The sequence below is a fragment of the Borostomias antarcticus genome, assembly GCF_949987555.1.
Source record: "Borostomias antarcticus genome assembly, chromosome: 16".
Classification (NCBI taxonomy): Eukaryota; Metazoa; Chordata; class Actinopteri; order Stomiiformes; family Stomiidae; genus Borostomias; species Borostomias antarcticus.
The window spans coordinates 19,663,635-19,685,167 of record NC_140249.1 but is presented as its reverse complement, the minus strand read 5'-3'; the positions used below and the strand labels follow the sequence as shown (position 1 = coordinate 19,685,167).

The 21,533-nt window shown below is 42.2% G+C and overlaps 2 protein-coding genes across 2 annotated transcripts in view; both read left to right on the top strand.

Moving 5' to 3' along the window:
* The first annotated feature begins 535 nt into the window (after positions 1 to 535).
* rlig1 (RNA 5'-phosphate and 3'-OH ligase 1) lies at positions 536 to 7,177 on the top strand. The gene is made up of 7 exons (XM_084450740.1): positions 536 to 739; positions 1,103 to 1,220; positions 1,403 to 1,498; positions 1,705 to 1,821; positions 1,927 to 2,124; positions 2,406 to 2,575; positions 2,864 to 7,177. Exons 1-7 carry the CDS (start codon positions 650 to 652, stop codon positions 3,050 to 3,052), a joined length of 978 nt encoding a protein of 325 aa, XP_084306866.1. The 5' UTR covers positions 536 to 649; the 3' UTR covers positions 3,053 to 7,177.
* Positions 7,178 to 10,976: 3,799 nt separating this feature from the next.
* Positions 10,977 to 21,533, top strand: part of LOC311319759 (solute carrier family 23 member 2) — a gene marked incomplete at its 5' end in the record, with an annotated part of 38,054 nt that continues 27,497 nt past the window's right edge. Inside the window, 5 exons of the mRNA XM_084451363.1 lie at positions 10,977 to 11,048; positions 15,388 to 15,543; positions 16,242 to 16,399; positions 16,844 to 17,021; positions 19,064 to 19,245. Coding sequence (XP_084307489.1) covers positions 10,977 to 11,048; positions 15,388 to 15,543; positions 16,242 to 16,399; positions 16,844 to 17,021; positions 19,064 to 19,245 — 746 coding nt within the window. The remainder of the gene's footprint in view (positions 11,049 to 15,387; positions 15,544 to 16,241; positions 16,400 to 16,843; positions 17,022 to 19,063; positions 19,246 to 21,533) is intronic.

Here is a 21,533-nt window from a genome sequence, read left to right as displayed (position 1 = left end):
TTGTGGTTGGAATATTGTTTATTTAAAAAAAAAAGAGTTTATTTCTGTAGTTTTGCATCAAGTCCTTAGCTGTTTAGCCAACTGTCATTTGTAGCAGTAGAATCCTGTTAGCTTGCTAGCTTTCATTTTTGGTGTAAAAAATATGTAGAAATCATATGAAAGTCAGTTTTTCTTGTCTTAGGTGGCTGGCTGCTCTTTCAACCATCTAATGTATATTTATGTTGCAAATCAGATATTTTAAAAGTGGAAACACTATAAAACTACAAGGTTTAGGAGCTCATAGTTTTTGCTGCCACTCAGTTGGTATCCTAGCAACCACATGTTATTTCAAACCAACAATACATACATAAACAGTCTTACAAATATAGAAAAGCAATTCAACAACTAACAGTGCAGCAGTGCAGTGCCTGGGCGTTTTGGATCCTTAGCAGAATAAATGGAGTGTCCCCTCTTGGCATTCCATGCTCTTTGATATCCCAACAACCCGAGAACAGCACGTAGTATGCGCATGCTCAGATCATTCTGGGGCGGCGGTGTGCACATGGATGAACGGAGCCCAGTATATATTTATAAACATAGCTACACTAACTTTCTAGCTAGCTGGCCTTATATTCCCAATTGACATTGGTGTGGTTCTCATGCTGCTATAATGAGACCTCTTAGTTCCGTACAACAAAAGATACCGTGTGTTTTTCTAACAGAGGTGAAAGAAGAACAGTCCAGAAAGCGCGAGTGGCAGGTTGGTGCCCTCGGCTGCAGACTCACAGATAGCTGGCTAGCAAGTTTACGTTAGCTATAGCGTCTGCGTTTTGGAAAACTGCTCCAACAATAAGTAGCTACCACAGTGGCCTAATGACGAAAGACTTCCGTTAATAAACTAGGGTTGAACCTTTATTTCTTTTACCTGTCACTATGTCATGTATACTATTAAGCTAGCATAGCTAGCTATAGCTACAACCAAAGCCCAGGTAAAGCCGGACAGCCATCTGGTGCTACTGTAGCTAACGTTATGCTGCAGTGCAGTGGATGTGGGTTGCACAGTGGATGTGGGTTGCACACATGTTTGTGTTTGTCATTTTGACATTTTATATCTTTTCGCCAGCAATTTCAGGTTGTGGCAACAGAAAATGTGAACCCAGTTGCCCTTGAATCGAATATCCATTGTGCACTTGCCACAGAGAAGCTGGATGGAACCTGCTGCTATGTTTCTACTTACAAGGGTGAGCACGCTTTGCATGGCACTGCAGTGACGCAAATATTGATATTTCATAATTGTGTTATTTCATGATAGGTCATGAGCACAAGGGGTTTTTGAAACAAATTTTGTGTTATTTCATACATCTAGAATAGCCTCATTTCACAGGAAAACATATTTAACGTCAGATTTCAAATGGTTTTCCAGGGCAACCCTACCTTTGGGCTCGACTAGATCGCAAACCCACCAAGCAAGCAGACAAAAGGTTCAAAAAATATCAGCATTCCCTCAAAAGCTCCAAAGGTATTGTGCTTGATGCATAGTAAACTGTATGTACTGTAAATTGTTACCTGATAATGTTTTAAATAATCCAAATGCAGGTCGATGAAAACAAGCATCCATGTCCTTGTTTTTCCTGGATTTCCGCTAACTCATGCATGTCGAGTACGCTGGTTTCCTTTGTCAGTATGCACGGTTGACACTACATTTCTAATGCTTTTATGCACCAGGCTTCATTTGGAATGTGGAGGAAGATTTCAAGACATTGCCGGAGGCTTGGATCCCAGCGCACCGAGTCCAGCACCTTAATGGCCAACCAGTGCCCGATGAACATGGACACATTCCAGGTGAAATGCTTGGTTACAAATCATACCAAACCGTAATCCATCAATTTATTGTCTGATAATAGATGACGTCTCATACATACCAGTAATGGTATTTTCCATGTTCAGGCTGGATTCCTGTGGAGAAAGACAACAAACAGTACTGCTGGCACTCCTCCGTAGTTGATCATGACGCTGGTATGGCGCTTGTTCTCAGGCCAAGTGCAGAGAACGAAGACTTGCTGGAAATTGCTGTGGTGACACTTGCCAATCTTCTGAACCAAACCCTGGAGCTCATTGGAACCAATGTCAATGGAAATCCATATGGTAAATGTGATGGCAAGGGAAGCACAATGAGTCACATAATATTTGGAAACACAGCAGTTGTACATGGCCCCTTAAGCAAAAGAGGGTCATTCCAAGAAGTACCTTCCTTATACGGCATTACACTTATGCATTGCCTGTTATATTTAAGGGGCAATGCATAAGTGGGGGTTACCTTCATATGGCCTGTACTTTATTGAAGCATGTTTGGCCTAAAACACCTAAGTAATATTTGTTTCTTTCTGTCAAAACTATTTCTGTGTTGGGTATGTCATTTGTGATAGGGATGGGAAATAAAAAGCAGCCTGTCCATGTCTTGGTTGCACATGGGAGTGTGCGAGTCCGTAACCCTCCCCCAGTGGACTACCAGCAACTTTGTTCCTGGTTCCAGGACAGCCTTGAAGGTCGTGTGGAGGGCATTGTCTGGCACTGTGATAATGGCACTTTGGTGAAGGTGAGTGTAACTCAAATTAATTTGTGTATAAACACTGCCCGCCCATGCCATTGAATTGCTAGCTTGTCATGTGTGTATTAAAGTCAGACGGCCCAAGAGGGAGCCCACCATGGGATGAGTGAGGAGGGTGGAAGCAATACTGACAAGCGACTCAGTGACACCTCTTACATAGCTCCCCTTCAACTCTTTATACAACAGTCTGGGCCATACACTGCACCCCACTTTCACGTAATTCTCTGAAGCAGCCTATGTGACATGTTCTTGATTAGAGTATTTCCTTGTCTGTAGCTTCATCGTCATCACCTGGGGTTGAGGTGGCCGGATGGGGATACCTTTCTGAATGCCAGGCCAGTGGTTGTTCACGTCGACGGGATAGTAGATGAGTATGACTTCACTAGCAAGGACTTGTTCACAGCTTTCTCCAAGCTAAACGGACAAGGGTTTAGCAGACTTCAGGATATTCAGTTTCATTCCTAAACCGAACTAGACACATTCCTGTCTATAAGCTACCACACCCCTTCCAGATTCTTAAATCTTAACTTCAATACTAACACTGTTTACAGTAAGGTAAGTGAGTTTGCCAATCCTCCAACTTTGCCAATAGTATTTTTTGCAATTAGTTTAATTTGAGTATTTTGTAAATATTCATATTTAAAAGCACTTAATCTTACAGATCAGTAACTACGGTTAATAACCAAATTCTTTTAACTATACTTGTTGGCAGCAATGAATGCAATAAATGCATAAGTAATTATTTGGCAAAATTCCCTGTCTTTCAAGATTGGTGCCCACCTGAATTTGTGGAAATGTTTACAGCAGTAATGTGGATTTAATGACATACAGTATCAGCATCACTGCATATTAGACCAAAATGTGAAATACATGGAATGTTCTGGAAGTAATTATTGTAAATTAGATGCTACAGATATTAAAACGGTGCAATGGAGCAGCAAATGGCTGGTGAATATTTCAACAGCTTCTTCCCGGCAATTTGTTCCAAGAGTTTAAGAATCATATGCATTCACTAACAGAAACCCTGGCAGTAGTTTTGTTTATGTACAACTCCTGTATAGATAATAAATTCACCAACAGAAACCCTGGCCCTAGTTTTATGTTTATGTACATCTGGATAGATAATTGAAGTATGAGGGGCCAGTGTCAATATGAATAATTCTGTGCATGATTCCAGTTTTATTTTAGTTGTCATTTGCAAAGCAGGTATAATTTGCTTATGTATTTAGTTAGCTGTGTGAATGAACTGTCCTTAGCTCGCTCCATTAGTTAGTTCATTACCCTAACAAACTCAGATTGTCCCAGCCAGGTGTTATTTCCTTATTGTCCAATGAATGTTATCTGTCAATAAAGCCTCCACAAATACTTAAACACGTCCTAATCATCATCTTAGTTGTGTGCGTGTCCGGGGCGGCACATAACTTGGGAGGTAGAGCGGCCGGCTGGGGACTGCAAGGTTCCCAGTTCGATCCCAGCTCCCAGCATTATACCGAAGTGTCCTTGAGCAAGACCCTGAACCCCAAAATCATTTACGGGTGGCACAGTACTTAGTACAATTGCCTCACAACAAGAGTTTGCATGTTCACAGTTTGCATGTTCTTCCTGTGTTTGCAAGAGATTCCTCCCAAAGAACACAATACAAAGAACATGCACAAGAACAGATGCTCTTCAGTCCCTGGCCAAGACTTGGACTGAGCACTTTGGCTTGCCATGGACGATGACTGCCCACTGCTCCTGGGTAGGATGGCCTGGATGGGATATATGCAGGGAATACACATGCAACCGGTGACCCCTGATTGCATGTGTGTGACGTGTTGCCACTCACGTGTAATTGTGTCACTTGCCGTGTGGTGAATAAAAGACCCCTCGAGGTCCCACATTCAGGGGTGGACTGGCCATCGGGAGCACCGGGAATTTTCCCGGTGGCCTGGCGCGCCAATTGGCCTGGCCCGTGGTGAATGGCCTGCCCCGCCCCCCCCTTTTAGTTCTGCACTTTATAAATGTGGCCCTATAGGCACTCTGAGGGGACGCGGGTGTATTGCACTGACAACAGTGTGACAGTCATTGTTATTACTACAGTCTAATCAGTTATTTTGCTTCTATGTTATTTCTGGGACTAACATGAGACTTGGTATTAGTTGGACACCAGTCAGGCTTCACTTTTAATAACTTGGGATTCTTAAAAAACAACAACTTTTTAACAGGTTATGCAATGTGTAGAAATCAGAGATTCTACATACAATATTTGATTTATATTAATTGCTCAATAGATGGATACAATGTGCACAATATGCCATTTCAGCTCAAAACGTCAATCGTTTGGTGATTTTATGCTTGTCCAACATCATATTACAGACTGTCTACTCACTTCTGAGAAACCTGTGAGATTCATATGATCCCCTATATCTAATTTTCATTTTCCGACACCAAGCTCAGGAGAATAACAATCTATGCTTTCCCAGTTTCTTGAGTTTCTTTTGTCAATGACCACCACACACAAGTCCCTATGTACAATATAAGGTAGTGAATTGATTTCACGCCCCCTTACAAGTAACCAGGTTCATCTTTGGTATGTGAAACATACTAAAGTTTATGATTAAAACCCCTGCTAAGTGTGTCTGATCCATGAGCATGCGTAACAAGAGGAGCATGAGTAAAAATGTGTTTTTAGGTCACGGAGAGACAGGAGAAGAACACCAAGTAAAGATCCAAGCTGTGAATCTGTAATATTGGTTAAGAATGAACCAACGTGTTAGAATGTTAAAGGAGTAGTAAAGGGAAAATGCATGTTGAGCCCTGTTTTAAGGTTACTTATGATCATATACAATGGTTCAGATCAAAACGTTGACAAAACTAGCACTTTTGAGAAAGTCTGATAATTGCTCTACCACCGTTTTGGTCATACAATGGATGTGGGTGGGCATCTTGAAAAATCTTTCAAAAACATGTTAAACTCTCGATTTCAAAGACAAGAAACTCACCGAGGCGTTAGTTGGCGTCCTGACATATAATTCGCCATAAAGTAAGATTCTAGTTCATCTGGAAAGGCTTTTTTAAATATTTAGCATAGAACTATTAAGTTGCAGCACATACGTGTGTAAACGTCCGCAAACTAGGTAGCCTAGCAACATAAAGAATTACAATAGCTACCGTAAGTAGTTCCGCTTCCTGAATCCCCTCTGCGGATTGATCTACACATCTACAATGGTTGCGTCAATACAAGTCAATGGATTTAATAAAATGATCAATAAAACCCTACAGGATTCATACTTTGCGGCGAATTTGATGTCAGAACACCAACGGACACCAATTACCCCCTCGGTGAGCTTCTTGCAGACCTGCAAACTTGTCACCTTCTGGCTACAGTCACCTTTTTATGTTAACCATGGTAGTTTCAGTGAATCTAGAGGGTTTTAGTTTTGTATGTCGTCACCTTTTTCACTACTCCAGAGTTTGCAGGTCTGTTCTTGTCTTTGAAATCGAGAGTTTAACATGTTTTTGAAAGATTTTTCAAGGTGCCCATCCACATCCATTGTATTACTAAAACAGTGGTAGAGCAATTATCAGACTTTCTCAAAAGTGCTAGTTTTGTCAATGTTTTGATCTGAACCATTGTATATGATCATAAGTAACCTTAAAACAGGGCTAAACATGCATTTTCCCTTTACTACTCCTTTAAGTTTTGATAACCCCAAAATATGCAGTTTGGTCATACAAGCAGGTAGTAGTAAATCAAGGTGTGAGGATACACTGCCATGCTCTGACCCTAGCTCGCTGTGGGTGTCTCAGTTGGACTTGGGATATGCAAAAAAATCACACGTCCAATGCACTTACTGTATGTGTACATGGTTGTATATGGACATATATAAAATACCTGCTTAATGAATAAAACATTTGGGGATATGGGAGGCTTTTTTATGTGCCTGACAGAAAATGCAGATTACAGATTATTTTCCATAAGATTGATCTTTGGTGTGGATAAACCATCCTTATTTGTACAGTAGGTTGTAGCCTATAATAAACAATGTCTTTAATGCTTGTTGACCTATTAACCAGGGCGTCTTTAATGCTCACCTGATATCCAGTGGAACTAATAGACAAGTCACAAGTGTAAATGTGACCAGTTTCATAATTTACATTTCAATGTGTAGCTGGATTATACAGGGCCAATGCTTGCATACTGAAAATTTTTAAATGCTTAAGATTTGTGTGCTTTGTGGTTCCCTATGGGTTACCGTCACCCAGAATTAAGCTTTGCCCATAAATCGTGAATCTGAAAAACAAATTTGAAACATCCCTTCTAAAGAACGAAAGAAAGAGTGATTATTCAGCAAGAGAAGCTAGAGGATGGCTTCCAACACTCTTGTTCAAATTTCACAAGGAACATGTCCCAAAATGGTTTTGGTCCCCTGACACCAAACGGAGCCGAGTTGGGGGTGCTTGTTATCAACTTGTGATGGCCCAAGTTATAGGGTTGCAAGAAATAACAGTGAAAAAAGGTAGCAGAAAACATCCCGAGGGCTGGTCCTGGCTCCTGGCCTATACTTAAAGCTGCACTATGTATGATTTTTGGGTAACACTTTATAATGCAGCCTGCATTTTGGAGAGCAACTCTCCATCATTACCATGTAATTTATACTCAGAATTTATATTAGAACTAGAAAAGGTCACTTGGAGAGCACATACCTCCGCCTATGATGCATGTCGTCAACATATACAGTTTTTGAATGTGTAAGTCGAGTGGGCTTTTCTAGTTTAGAGAAGGATGTCTCTCAATCTCGATGTTAACGAAAGTGAAAAATATCTCACTGATGTTTCAAATGAAGAAACTTGGGTTCATCAAGTCAGAAATCAGAGGTTCATACAATATTTCATTTATATTAATTGCTCAATAGATGGATACTAGTGTTTCAGATTTTTCTGGATTTAGCCAATTTTAATTCCCGGGAATTTTCTGAACTTCCCGGGTCATTCCGGGATTTCCCGTAGAAATTGGAAGTGCTTTTTAAAATTGGATTTATGCTCTGTAGACAAATTAATGCAACAGAATAGTGATATTGTATAATGTATCACATTAAACGTTTTATTTATAAAAATCAACATGTGAAAACGAAAAATAGCTCAAAATCGCAATTTAAAAGTAGCTAGACTATGTGAAAAAAAAAATCCCTTGCGCTTACATCGTAGCCTACACTAGGCCTAAGCATAAACATTTAAATGAACAAAATTCCTATCCCATCTTGATTAGGCTATTTCACTTTCCTCTTTAAAAAAGTGGGACTTGAGGAAGCAAAGGGCATTGATGGAGCGGTTGCTAAGCCGGTTTCTAAGCTTAGAGACGAACTGTCCACACACTGAGAAGGCTCGCTCGGCTTCTACAGACATTGGCTGAATAGTGCCAAGAGCCACGTAGAGCAGCTGCAGATTTTTGGGGCGCACTTGTGTTGCCTTGAAGAGCGCATATTCCTTTGACAGGATATTCTGCAGCCAGGTCAGTCCCACACTTCTCCTTTGGCTCGGGACTTTTCATGCACGCATCGATTGCTTGCTGCAGTTCAGCCTGCAGGCTCAGGGTTGTTTGACTCTGTTCAGTTGATTCCGTTCCCTGATCTGGTAGTGGTTGGACTTGGGAAGGCTCCTCAGTGGCAACAAAAAGTCGCTCGAACAGACTGAGTGCCGTCTTCAGTAGCATAGATCAGGAGGGCATAGCGAAGAGCTCATCTCCGGGATTGACAATCACCGGGTTGTGGAGATACCTAGAATAGGCTATATAACGCGCTATCATGATATAAGCAGGCTATTGGTAGGCTATTATTGTTGTAATTGTATTATTAGATCATGGTTAATATGCTACAGCAATTATAATAGGCTAGCCTACATTATTATTATTATTATTAGCCTACGTGAGACAGTGACACTGCACACTATGCAGTACATGTTTGCCTCTGATCCACCGCTGTAGTTGGCTAATGCCTATGATCCACTGCTGTAGAAACTAACCGGTGCTTCTTTTTCTTCGAATCTGCGCGCATAACTTAAAAAAATAAAATAAACATAGCTCATATGCCCACTTATCTAAGAATAAAATAATACATTTCACACAATATATTGAGTGTTTATTAATTGTTTTAGGCTACTAATGCACAATGGTTAAATTTCCAGCCCAAAAAAACAACCTCTGGGAAGGCGGGTCCCGATGCCATTTCCTGGGAGGGAAATGACAGGTGCCCTACCCGGGATTCCCGGGATCCCGCCTGAAACACTAATGGATACAATGTGCACAATATGCCATGTCAGCTCAAAACGTCAATCGTTTGGTGATTTATGCGTGTCCAACATCATATTACACAGACTGTCTACTCACTTCTGAGAAACATGTGAGATTCATATGATCTCCTATATCTAATTTTCATTTTCCAACACCAAGCTCAGGAGAACATCAATCTCTGCTTTCCCAGTTTCTTGAGTTTCTTTTGTCAATGACCACCACACACAAGTCCCTATCTACAGTATAAGGTAGTGAATTGATTTCACGCCCCATACAAGTAACCAGGTTCATCTTTGATATGTGAAAAGTACTGAAGCTAATGATTAAAACCCCTCTGTGATATTCCTGTGCCTAGTGTGTCTGATCCATGAGCATGCGTAACAAAAGGAGCATGAGTAAAAATTTGTTTTTAGGTCACGGAGGGACTGGAGAACACCAAGTAAAGATCCAACCTGTGAATCTGTAAGATTATTTTCCATAAGATTGATCTTTGGTGTGGATAAGCCATCCTTTCTTGTACAGTATGTTGTAGCCTATAACAGTTACGTTTGTGTTGTTTATGCATTACGATAATAAACAGAATGTCTTTAATGCTTGTTGACCTATTAACCAGGGCGTCTTTGATGCTCACCTGATATCCAGTGGAACTAATAGACAAGTCACAAGTTTAAATGTGACCAGTTTCATAATTTACATTTCAATGTGTATCTGGATTATACAGGGCCAATGCTTGCATACTGAAAAATTTGAAATGCTTAAGATTTGTGTGCTTTGTGGTTCACTATGGGTTACCGTCACCCAGAATTCAGCTTTGCCCATAAATCGTGAATCTGAAGAACTAATTTGAAACATCCCTTCTAAAGAACGAAAGAAAGAGTGATTATTCAGCAAGAGAAGCTAGAGGATGGCTTCCAACACTCTTGTTCAAATTTCACAAGGAACATGTCCCAAAATGGTTTTGGTCCCCTGACACCAAGGCCCAAGGTATAGGGTAGCAAGAAAAAACAGTGAAAAAAGGTAGCAGAAAACATCCCGAGGGCTGCTCCTGGCCTATACTTAAAGCTGCAGTATGTATGATTTTTGGGTAACACTTTATAATGCAGCCTGCATTTTGGAGAGCAACTCTCCATCATTACCATGTAATTTATACTCAGAATTTATATTAGAACTAGAAAAGGTCACTCGGAGAGCACATACCTCCGCCTATGATGCATGTCGTCAACATATACAGTTTTTGAATGTGTAAGTCGAGTGGGCTTTTCTAGTTTAGAGAAGGATGTCTCTCAATCTCGATGTTAACGAAAGTGAAAAATATCTCACTGATGTTTTAAATGAAGAAACTTGGGTTCATCAAGTCAAGTATGACTATTTACAATATTAACTACTGTAGCAACTGGGTTAATATGTGCATCCAGCATAGTGTGGTGTCCTCTTAAAATCCTACGGACTAATTTGACATTGTGTAGCTTCATGGAGACAGGTAGTTGTTACTGCTACCCTCGGTTGGTCGGTGGGAAGTACTACACTGACAATGTTTGGATCCCTTCCAAAATGTAATGGGTTCTTCCTTGGCCCATGCTACACCCCTCCACCAATGAACAGTTGTACTATACTGTAGTTGTTGGCGCCTAAGTCAAACTGAGATGAAATGTAATTACATAAATTGATGGTTAAAGAATTCATAATTGATTGAACCACTACATGTGTACAGTATATGTTTAAGATTAGGATTCAGGCTACTACTACTGTATACTGTACATACAAGGTCACTATTATGAAAATAGAAACATTCTGGACAGACTGCCATTATAATAGTAAAAGTGTGATAACTAATCAGCTAAAGATATTGACCCAATCATCGTACAACAGAAACATGATGGAGTTAAAAGATAACTAAACAACTGAACAAATTCCGGAGGCTGGAGAGAGATTATAAAATAACTCAACGTTTGCTATGATTGAGCAAGCTCTGGTCTGCTGTGACAATGTGACATGGCCCTTCACGCTCCACCCCCCCCCCCCCCACACCACCACCTCCAAGTTCTCCAGAAAGTGTGTGTGTGGAGTGTAAAGAACTCCTTAGGAGTCACAACAACTATATCCATTTCTACGCATACCACCATGCATCTCTCTACAGACCTGAAAGTAGAGACAGGACTCAGAGAGGAAGGCACCATCAACTCTTCCTTTGGGGTATGTGCTGCTGCGTAATTCTCACACCAGAAGAAGACTTACAATTCATGCTGCTATTTTGTGTAATATTGATACCTTCAGAAGTATTTTTACTACTGCACACATGAGGAAAACAAAGATAATCTCCTCTGAAATGAGAGCAACACAGTATGTAAGCCACTGTGGAATGTGATTTGCCCAAATCATGGCTCCCAAGAGTCCGGTTAGCTCAATTGCACAAGCTGTACTGTATGATTGCCCAGCACAGAAGCAGATAAATGTGGTTATAGAAATCAGTAATTCAAATAAAAAATAATAGACTTAATAGTTTATGTCTATAGAAATTAGGTGAGACAGTGTATTTGGATTCAAGCAACTGACTTTTCAGTAGTATAAACTGTATGAGGTCAGCACCACACAGCCTGTGTGCCATCAAAAGTCCAGATGTTTTGGAAGCTGTCTTTAAATCCATATGTGTAGTTTAACAGAATGAGATTTCTGATGTGTTCAAGGTTTGATTGAATGGAACTCTTGAGTGTTCACAGCTGGATAGTTTTTGTTACTCTTTATCGTATGTTCTGAAAATTATTAAAAAAACAAACAAGACAAAAAATAACATGAACAGAGAAACCCAAAACCCAAAACAGCAGCTGTCTGGCAGCAGGCAACCATGAGAGCTGCACAGACAAGTTCTTATGTAGAAATAATAAATGATCCTGGATTTTCCAAAATATACTTTATAAGAGAGGTTTCATTACATGTGAATGTTGATGTCAAAACTCAAATAAGATATTGGAAGAAGGAACCGTGCTGTTGTTTTCAAGCTGAGCACATTTCACACTTTGCTTGAAGTAATAAAAAAAGAAAGAAATAATCGAAATCAGTGTCTTGAATGGGAAGGGGACACTATAGTAAATTAGTTAAATCTCTAAAAAAAAACTATACTGTATTATATGATATTTTTAGTTATACAAGGTACTGTATGCACCCTAAGCTTATGTACTTTTCTTTATCATGATAGAAAGTCTACATCCAAATGCTAATAATCATTATACAACTTGATCAGTTTTACAACTGGGGGTGAATAAATAACCATAGGCAAGCCAAGTTTATTTGTAAAGTACATTTCAGCAACAAGGCAATTCAAAGTGCTTTACATGAGACATTAAAAGCATCAAGACAAAGTGCAAGAAACACATAAAAGGTCATATAAAACCAAATGTAAAAAAATGACATTTAAAACAAAGTGAAAGAAAAATAAAATACAGGAATAAAACTTACAGTGCAGCAACGTAGCCCCGGTCGGCCCACTGGACGGGCTTTACGATTTGTTGAGGGGGGGGTAAGCGATTTGTTGAGCGGGGGAGGGGGGTGGCCCACACCGGCCCACTTAAGGACCACCACTGCAGTGCAGTGTATTAATTAATAATTATTTGATTTAATAAAAAGCAGCGACAAAAAGAAAAGTCTTCAGTCTTGATTTTAAAGAACTGAGAGTTGCAGCAGACCTGCAGTTTTCACATCGATGGACACCCCCGCCATGCTGCGCCGAACCAACCTATCTCGGCTACACATTGGACAGGTCGCTCACATTCCGCTGACACCTTGAGTCACTGCGCAAGAGTTTAACAGCTCATGTGGCATTGATGAGGCGACTGGTCCGATCAGGCTGGGGCGCCAGCGCAAAAACATTGCGTACGGCAGAGCTAGCCCTGGTCTACTCAACCAGTGAATATTGCGCACCGGCCTGGTGCCGCAGCGTTCACACCCGCCGCATCGATCCGCCTGTCAACGAAGCCTTGCGGATCGTGACAGGATGCCTGCGTCCCACTCCTGTGGACAACTTTCCCATCCTCGCAAGCATCCAGCCCACAGCTCTCCGGTGCACAGGAACCACAGCACATCTCACTGGCCAGGTCACGGACCCTAACCACCTGCTCCACAACAGGCTCGCTGCAACAGCGAGCCTCCCTGGCACCCTTTAGTGCCTGCCGCACAGGATCTCCTGCAGCAATGCAGAGATCTTAACATCAGTGAGGCAGGATGGGCGGACTACACCTGGCGTGCAGAATGGGAGGCGAACACCTCCAGACTCCAGACGTGATTTCATCCTGGTTGCCGGTCCTTCCCCTACTGGGATGGACCTACCCAGACCGGCGTGGGTGAGGCTTAATTGTCCGGACCGGCGTCGGACGCTTCTGCTTATCGATGCACAGATGGGGCTTGGCATCCTGTGCAGCGTGCGAGTGCGGCGCCGAGGAACAAACCGCAGACCACATCATCCAGGACTGTCCGATATGTCGGACACCCAACGGAATGCGTGGCCTGATGGTCGTGGAGGACGAAACGGTGACATGGCTCCTGGAGGAGTGCCCGGATATATATAGCCCAGGTGACCCCTCATCCAGGTTTGGGGTGGTAAAAGGATAGCCCCTCGGCCCCGAGCCTGGGGGGGAGAGAGGACGCAACAACATACCCATACGATGAAGAAGAACACACTCAGAAAACATACTAAGAACACGCTACCTCAGCCACATACAGACTGACAAAAGGGTGTGTAGGCCACATCCAGTCACTTTCCCTCTCTGGAGGGTGCATCTCCACCTTGTAATCTTTGATCCACTGTGCGATCTTCACCAGGTTCTCCTCTCTGGGGACACACAACACCAGATTGTAACAGACAATAGGGTAGACTGGCTCTCAGACCTGAGAGAAGAAGAAGCTAGTGTGATTGTCAGTTGATGAGATGCTACCTCACTGTGTGTGTGTGTGTGTGTGTGTGCGCATGTGCACTCTGCTGGGTTTGGGGTCTGGTCAGACTGGCCCGACCTCAACGACCTTTGTGCACGGACTGAAATATCCCTGGACTGGGTGAAACCTGGCTCAGACACCGTTGTAGCGTCTGAGGACATTATACCTGACTGTTGTACCTCAGTAAGGGCTACTGCTATTGATTCAGGACATCACTTATCACCAAATCGTGCACGGAGGTACCTACAAGGGAAGTTAACTTGTCTTCCTACTGTTGACTGTACTGTTTCTTATTCAATATTGAAAAATGTTGCAGTTGCAGGCCAACTTTTCAGAACGCCTTTAGAGAGCATGGCACTGTCCGACATCCAGAGGACTGAAGTTGGTCGTGACTAAATTATTAAAATGAACCAAATGGCTACGCGAACATGTCACCCGCCTTCCCGGAGGTTGTTACAAAAGAAACTCAAGAAACTGGGAAAGCAGAGATTGATTTTCCCCTGAGCTTGGTGTTGGAAAATTAAAATTAGATATAGGGATCATATTAATCTCACATGTTTCTCAGAAGTGAGTAGACAGTCTGTAATATGATGTTGGACACGCATAAATCACCAAACGATTGACGTTTTGAGCTCACATGGCATATTGTGCACTTTGTATCCATTAGTGTTTCAGGCAGAATCCCGGGAATCCCGTGTAGGGCACCTGTCATTTCCCTCCCGGGAAATGGCATCGGGACCCGCCTTCCCAGAGGTTGTTTTTTTGGGCTGGAAATTTAACAATTGTGCATTAGTAGCCTAAAACAATTAATAAACACTCAATATATTGTGTGAAATGTATTATTTTATTCTTAGATAAGTGGGCATATGAGCTATGTTTATTTTATTTTTTTAAGTTATGCGCGCAGTTGAAAAGTCCCGAGCGAAAGGAGAAGTGTGGGACTGCTATAAAAAGAAACCCAAGAAACTGGGAAAGCAGAGATTGATGTTCCCCTGAGCTTGGTGTTGGAAAATGAAAATTGTGTGTGTAATAAGATGTTGGACAAGCATAAATCACCAAACGAATGACGTTTTATGCTCACATGGCATATTGTGCACATTGTATCCATTAGTGTTTCAGGCGGGATCCCGGGAATCCCGGGTAGGGCACCTGTCCTCCCGGGAAATGGCATTGGGACCCGCCTTCCCAGAGGTTCTTACAAAGAAGATCTTACAGATCTTACAAAGAAGGAGGGCTTACATCACACCAGTTTTAAAATCACTGCATTGGTTACCTGTCAGTTTCAGAATAGATTTTAAGATTATTTTATTAGTCTATAAATCATTACATAATCAAGCACCTAAATACATATCAGATATGCTTTTATAATATACACCTAGTTGGTCCCTCAAGTCCTCTGGCACTGAGCTTTTAATGGCTCCTAGAGCCGGGACTAAGAGACATGGGGCCGGGACTAAGAGACATCTATTACAGAAATAAAATTATCAGGTGCAATAATTATAGTGATGACCAAAACCATTTTACCCAAATTACCTTCAACACAATAACCATCCATAGTACTGCAGAAGCCATACATCTTTAGCAATACATCCTTTGTTTCCCTCTGCAGGGCTTAGACAGCAATGGCCAACCAGAGAAGATTGACATGGATGGGTCACATAATGAGAACCTGGAGGCAGAACTGGACTCCAGCAAAGGGCTGGATCTGGTCTATTCTCTCAACGACAGGCCTCCCTGGTACCTCTGCATCCTGCTGGGCTTCCAGGTAATATGAGGACCGGAGTTTCTTATTAAGAGATTGGACCCATTGTCGCTGTATGGAAATCACTGCATTTTTTGTTGTTGTAGTGAATGCCCTTCAAATGTTGAAATGTATCTTTTGGGGGGGGGGGGGGTAGGCAAGAGTGAGAGTAGGCCCAATGGAGGAGGTAAAGAATGCCATCTTATACACCCACCTTCTCTTAGTGGACGAACTGCAGGGCGTCTAGGTGTCGAACCTTTAAAAAGTTTAGAGCCTCGAACACTGCCTCTCTCACAACCAAAGACAACGGTCTGCTTTTATTTTCAACATGCTATACTCTCAGTTGCCAGCAAATGTCTTTACTTTTCACATCCAACCCAAACCCTATCCCCAGGGGCCATAACCTGTGATAAACTGTTTGCACCTGTTTTGCCTCAGGTTATCATATTAAAATCATCAACCTACTGTACAGTAGGGTCAATGTAACACTCAGGCATTTACAACTTCACCATGTATACCTAGAATGGTGTCCAATGATGAACATCAGCTGAGAAAAGCAGGAAAAGTGCATATATTTATACTGTGTCTGACATGGGTGGCTGTTTTGCTTTTACTTAGCGGGATCAGGTACTCTCTTGGACCGAGGGATCCAATGATCTTCGCCAGTATGTATCATTTCATTGTCCCCCTCTTTGGCTTTACCCATGCACCTATCTTCACAGCACTACCTCCTGGCATTTGGTGGCATCATCGCAGTGCCTCTGATTCTGGCTGAGCCTCTCTGCATTAGGGACAACAACACTGCCAAGAGCCAGCTCATCTCAACCATCTTCTTTGTGTCTGGCATGTGTACTCTGCTCCAGACAACAGTTGGAACCAGGTAGTCCTCTTGGTACTCCCCTCTCAGATATATATACCGTATATTCACATGCGCAAGGGTGCACATAATCATTAGATACAGGTATACAGTAGACCGAAGCTGACATAATGTACCATTACACTAACAGTACATGTACTATGTTCACATGCTGTGAGCATGTAGACTTATGAAGAAGTGTGCATACTGACACATGCACACACACGCACACACAAGTGTAGACACTTACCTGGAATGTGCCCAGTAGTGGAAATACAGTGAATTTGCAACATATGTAATAAACTCATGGGTATTTTCACTTTGTGAAATTGATTGTCTTGGTCCATTGTTCTTGCATACATTTGAAGGATCAGTCAAGTGAGCCACTGCCTGCAATGTATTTAGCAAGCTTGAATTAAATTGACTCTTAATCCTCTGTTGGCTGTTGATTGTCTGTTTACTGCACAGGTTACCCATCCTCCAAGGGGGCACCTTCAGCTTCATCACCCCCACCCTGGCCATTCTTGCCCTGCCTAAGTGGCAGTGTCCTGCCCCTGGTAGCTCATCTGCATCTGTGCAGCTCCAAAACTCCACAGGCCCCCTGCAGGAGTACCCCGATGAGGTTTGGAAGTCCCGTATGTGTGAGGTACGTCAACCCCACCCTCCCATATAACACTGAACATTTGTCTTCCTGTTACTATATCTATCAATATTTGAGATAGTTATGACAGGATAATGCTTCTACTATCTCTACCGCTAACTCTAAATCTATATATCTTACACAACATCTGTATCTGTATCTTACACAGCATTGGCATGTCATGAATAAACACAGCTGCTCAGGGGCGGACTGGGGAAATAATTCAGTCCGGGAAATGTATCCCCAGTCGGCCCACTGAACGGGCTTTCCGATTGTCAAAGGGAGGCGGGGGGGAGGCAATTCCGATTGTCGTGCTCGTGTGGGCAACCACTGGCCCACACCGGCCCACTTGAGGACTGGCCCATCGGGATTCGTCCCGAACGTCCCGATGGCCAGTCTGCCATTGCAGCTGCTCCTTTTCAGCATTTACATTTTTGGTGCAAAGATACTTAATACACAAAAAGATTGCGCTGCTTTGCAAAACCCGTGCAAATGAGACCAAAAAATAGCATCCAATCCACAAAGCACATGCAAAGGGTGGAAAGTATTGCAAACTGCACTGATGAGCAAATAGCTCCAGTGGCTGCGCCATTTCATTTAAATGTATGTAAATTAGGTATCCCTACTTCCGTGCAAAATTGCCCCAAATAAGCCTTGCGTCTGATCCACAAAGACCATGAGCTAACTGCCACATGCGGTTAGAGAGGTGCAAATACCGCTTTTGAAAAGCTGATATTAACTGCAGCAGTCGCACACTCTCTCCTTTTGTCGCTCCTCAGAACTTGTAAAGTTCGAACGATATTGAATTGATATTGGATGATATTAAGGATGAAATATAGGGAATTAAAAATAAGTTCTGCCAGCTGCGATGCACAGAAACAAACAGAACTGATATTTTCTGCAAAAAAGTGTGTTTTCATTATGATCCAATCGGTGTCCTTAAATATGGAAAAAAGTTTGAAAACACTGGGGAAAGATCTGATTATATCCAAGATCTTGTATCTATATTAGGGTGACCATAATTTAAAACCCCCAAACCAGAACCCCTCCATATATATACATTAAGGTAGGCTATAGGCTAATATACTGTAAATAGGCGATATATTGATATATCGCATTCATAAGCATGCTTTTCTGAAGTAGCCTAATATCTTGTTGGCTAGTCCCAGCCATTGAAAACTGCACTGCGCTGGAACCTCCTCTTTCCGGGACTGTGGATCATCAGGGTGGTCAGATTTGTGGCCGTGTTTGCCCTGGCATATCATTAGAGCAAAATCTTTTGTGGATATCGTGCTAAAGATTGCCCTTAGAATTGCTATGCAAAATATCGAGCTATCAGAGGGAGCAATCCACTCTTTGGATTTTGGCCCTAGTATTTTCACCAAGATGTTTACTAATTTAGCCCTTTTCTGTCTTTTTGGAAAAAAGAACGTAAAAAAAGTGGAAAAGAAAAGAAAAAATTCCACACAGTCAAAATGTCCCTCTTCATGGGACATCTAATAACAAGTAACATTGTTTAGTTCCACATTCTTGTATTGCATTCTAAATGATGAGAAATATTTAAAGGATCAAGAGAGATTAATGGTACAGGTACAATTATGTGACAAATGTCAATGTCTGATTTATTTATTACATAACTGTCATATAATTATATACCTGTAGCATAAATGTAATTCGACTTTCACTCACACACACATACTCGACTATTGCAAAACATTAATCTCGCTTGATGCCCCTGTGTGTGTATGTGTGTGTGTGTGTGTGTGTGTGTGTGTGTGTGTGTGTCTGTGTGTGTGTGCGTGTGCATGTAGAATGCCTGAGGGAAAGCTCTTCATTTTTGAATGGCAGTTTGAGAGGCAGGTTGTTCACACCTGTTTTGTTTTGTTTATTGTCAGTCTGCCAAATTACCCCCCACATTTATACCTTTTCTTTAATATGCAAATGTGGTATTTTACGCAGTTTACGCAGACGCAGTTTCTAGTGAATGCGATCTCTCTAAAGTATGCAATCACTCTAAAGTTAGACCCCTTGCTTTGTCTATATCACAGATTCAGGGAGCTATCCTGGTGTCTTCTCTGCTCCAGCTAGTCCTGGGCTTGTCCGGCCTGGTGGGCCTGGTGCTCAGGTTTATTGGGCCGCTGGCCATCGCACCTACCATCAACCTCATTGGCCTCTCACTCTTCATTGAAGCTGGGAAGAAGTCCGGAGCCCACTGGGGAATAGCAGCACTGTGAGTGGAAGGCATTTGCATGTAAAAAAACAACAACCAAGAAACAAGAAATAAAGGCACAGGTCGCCTTCAATCTTCTTAACATTGTATGCTTCTTCCTTCCTTCCTGAAGTGATCTCTGATCTAATTGGCTGGGTGAAAGATGTACCCTTCTACACAGCTGTCAGTGATGTCACATCAGATCACTGATTACACAAAGGAAGGAAGGAATAAGGGCTGCATATTTAGTATGTACACATGTATGTCCAAAAAGATAATCTTCCCAACATCAATGATTTAGCACAAAACTTTGAAGCTCAAGGCTTAAAGGTCACAGTGGCGGTGCGTGAGTAAAGACTACAGTACGGTACGTGGGGGGTTGGTATTGTTACAGAAGACATTTGCCCTCCTGTCCTGCTCTGCCCTCTAGAGGAAAGGAGGGATATGGCAGTGGTAAGGATAGATCAGACAGCCTACTATATTTTGAGTTAGCAGGAAATAGTCACGGTTTGCACTAGTTTATGTTTAATGGAGGCGTAACATTGCTAAACATTGTGTATTGTAGTTTCTTCCACGTAGGCGTAGCGTGATGCCGGCCGATGGGGAAACCAAATAGGAGAGTGGTCCCTAGGTTTATTCAGCTGCCTTCTGCCAAGGAGTTTATGCATTACATCAAGGCAGACCTAGTTGGGCAGGTTGCCAAGGATGGTATGTCCTCTATGGGAAAGAGAGAGCTGATAAATATGACGAAGGAGTTCCCTTTGGATAAGTGGTGGGCTGAGCAGCACCAGAGGGAGGAGAAGGAGGCCAAGCAACAAGAGAAGGAGGCTGAGAGGCAAGAGGGGAAGGAGGAGAAAGAGCACCAGTTCCAGCTGGAGAAGTTGAGGTTGGAGCTAAGAGGAAAAATGAACAGTTCTGATTTTATTTTATTTTTGCACATGTTTAAAACAACAACAGCAATACAAATTTTACATTTCATAGAACATTTGAATAAAAAAGAAATGCCAGGGAAACCCCAAAAACCCACAAGGGGCTTGATGAGTGGGGTTCCCAAATGTATTTGTACAGTAGACATACATAAATACAAAAATACAGTCATAACATTAATCGTAAAATTGCGAGATTAAAAAGAAGAGAAGCAAAGGAAAACAAAACAAAACTGAAACAAGACAACACATAAACATTAACAAGGAAAAAAACAAAAAACAAGGATAACTAGTGCTGCGAGCAGCAGTGAGCGGGCCCTCGCACCCCACGCGGGTCGGGGTGTGGCGCCGTTAAAGGGTGTGCTATTTCGGTGTCCAGTACTGACAGAAACTTCCTGTCACCAGTAGGTGGCGCTCTAAGCGTGACTCAATACCGACGCATAGATGTGTTCAGGACAGTACCTTGATGAAGTGTGAGAAATGTTGTGTAAATCGGACAAAGTATGTAGGAGTTATGAGGACTTCCTGTAAGCAGTAGGTGGCGCTGTAAGTATGACGCAATACTGACCTACAGATGTGTTCAAGATGCGACCTTCATCAAGCATGAGCAATTTGGAGTAAATCGGATAATGTATGTAGGAGTTATGAGTACTTCCTGTTTCACCAGTAGGTGGCGCTGTAAGTGTTACTCAATACCGACGCATAGATGTGTTCAGAAGGTGACCTTCATGAAGCGTCAGCAATTTGGTGCAAATCGGATGATGTATGCAGGAGTTATGAGGACTTCCTGTTTCACCAATAGGTGGCGCTATAAGTATGACGCAATACTGACACATAGATGTGTTCAGGACAGAACCGTCATGAAGCGTGAGATAAATCGGACAAATCGGATAATGTATGGAGGAGTTATGAGGACTTCCTGTTTCACCAATAGGTGGCGCTATAAGTATGATGCAATACTGACACATAGATGTGTTCAGGACAGAACCGTCATGAAGCGTGAGATATATCGGACAAATCCGATAATGTATGGAGGAGTTATGGGGACTTCCTGTTTCACCAATAGGTGGCGCTATACGTATGACGCAATACTGACACATAGATGTGTTCAGGACAGAACCGTCATGAAGCGTGAGCTATATCGGACAAATTGGATAATGTATGGAGGAGTTATGAGGACTTCCTGTTTCACCAATAGGTGGCGCTATAAGTATGACGCAATACTGACACATAGATGTGTTCAGGACAGAACCGTCATGAAGCGTGAGATATATCGGACAAATCGGATAATGTATGGAGAAGTTATGAGGACATCGTGTTTTATGGCGAAATGTCAAACTTTGGCGGGGCGCCACGGCAAGGGTGTTTGGTGAAAACTCAATT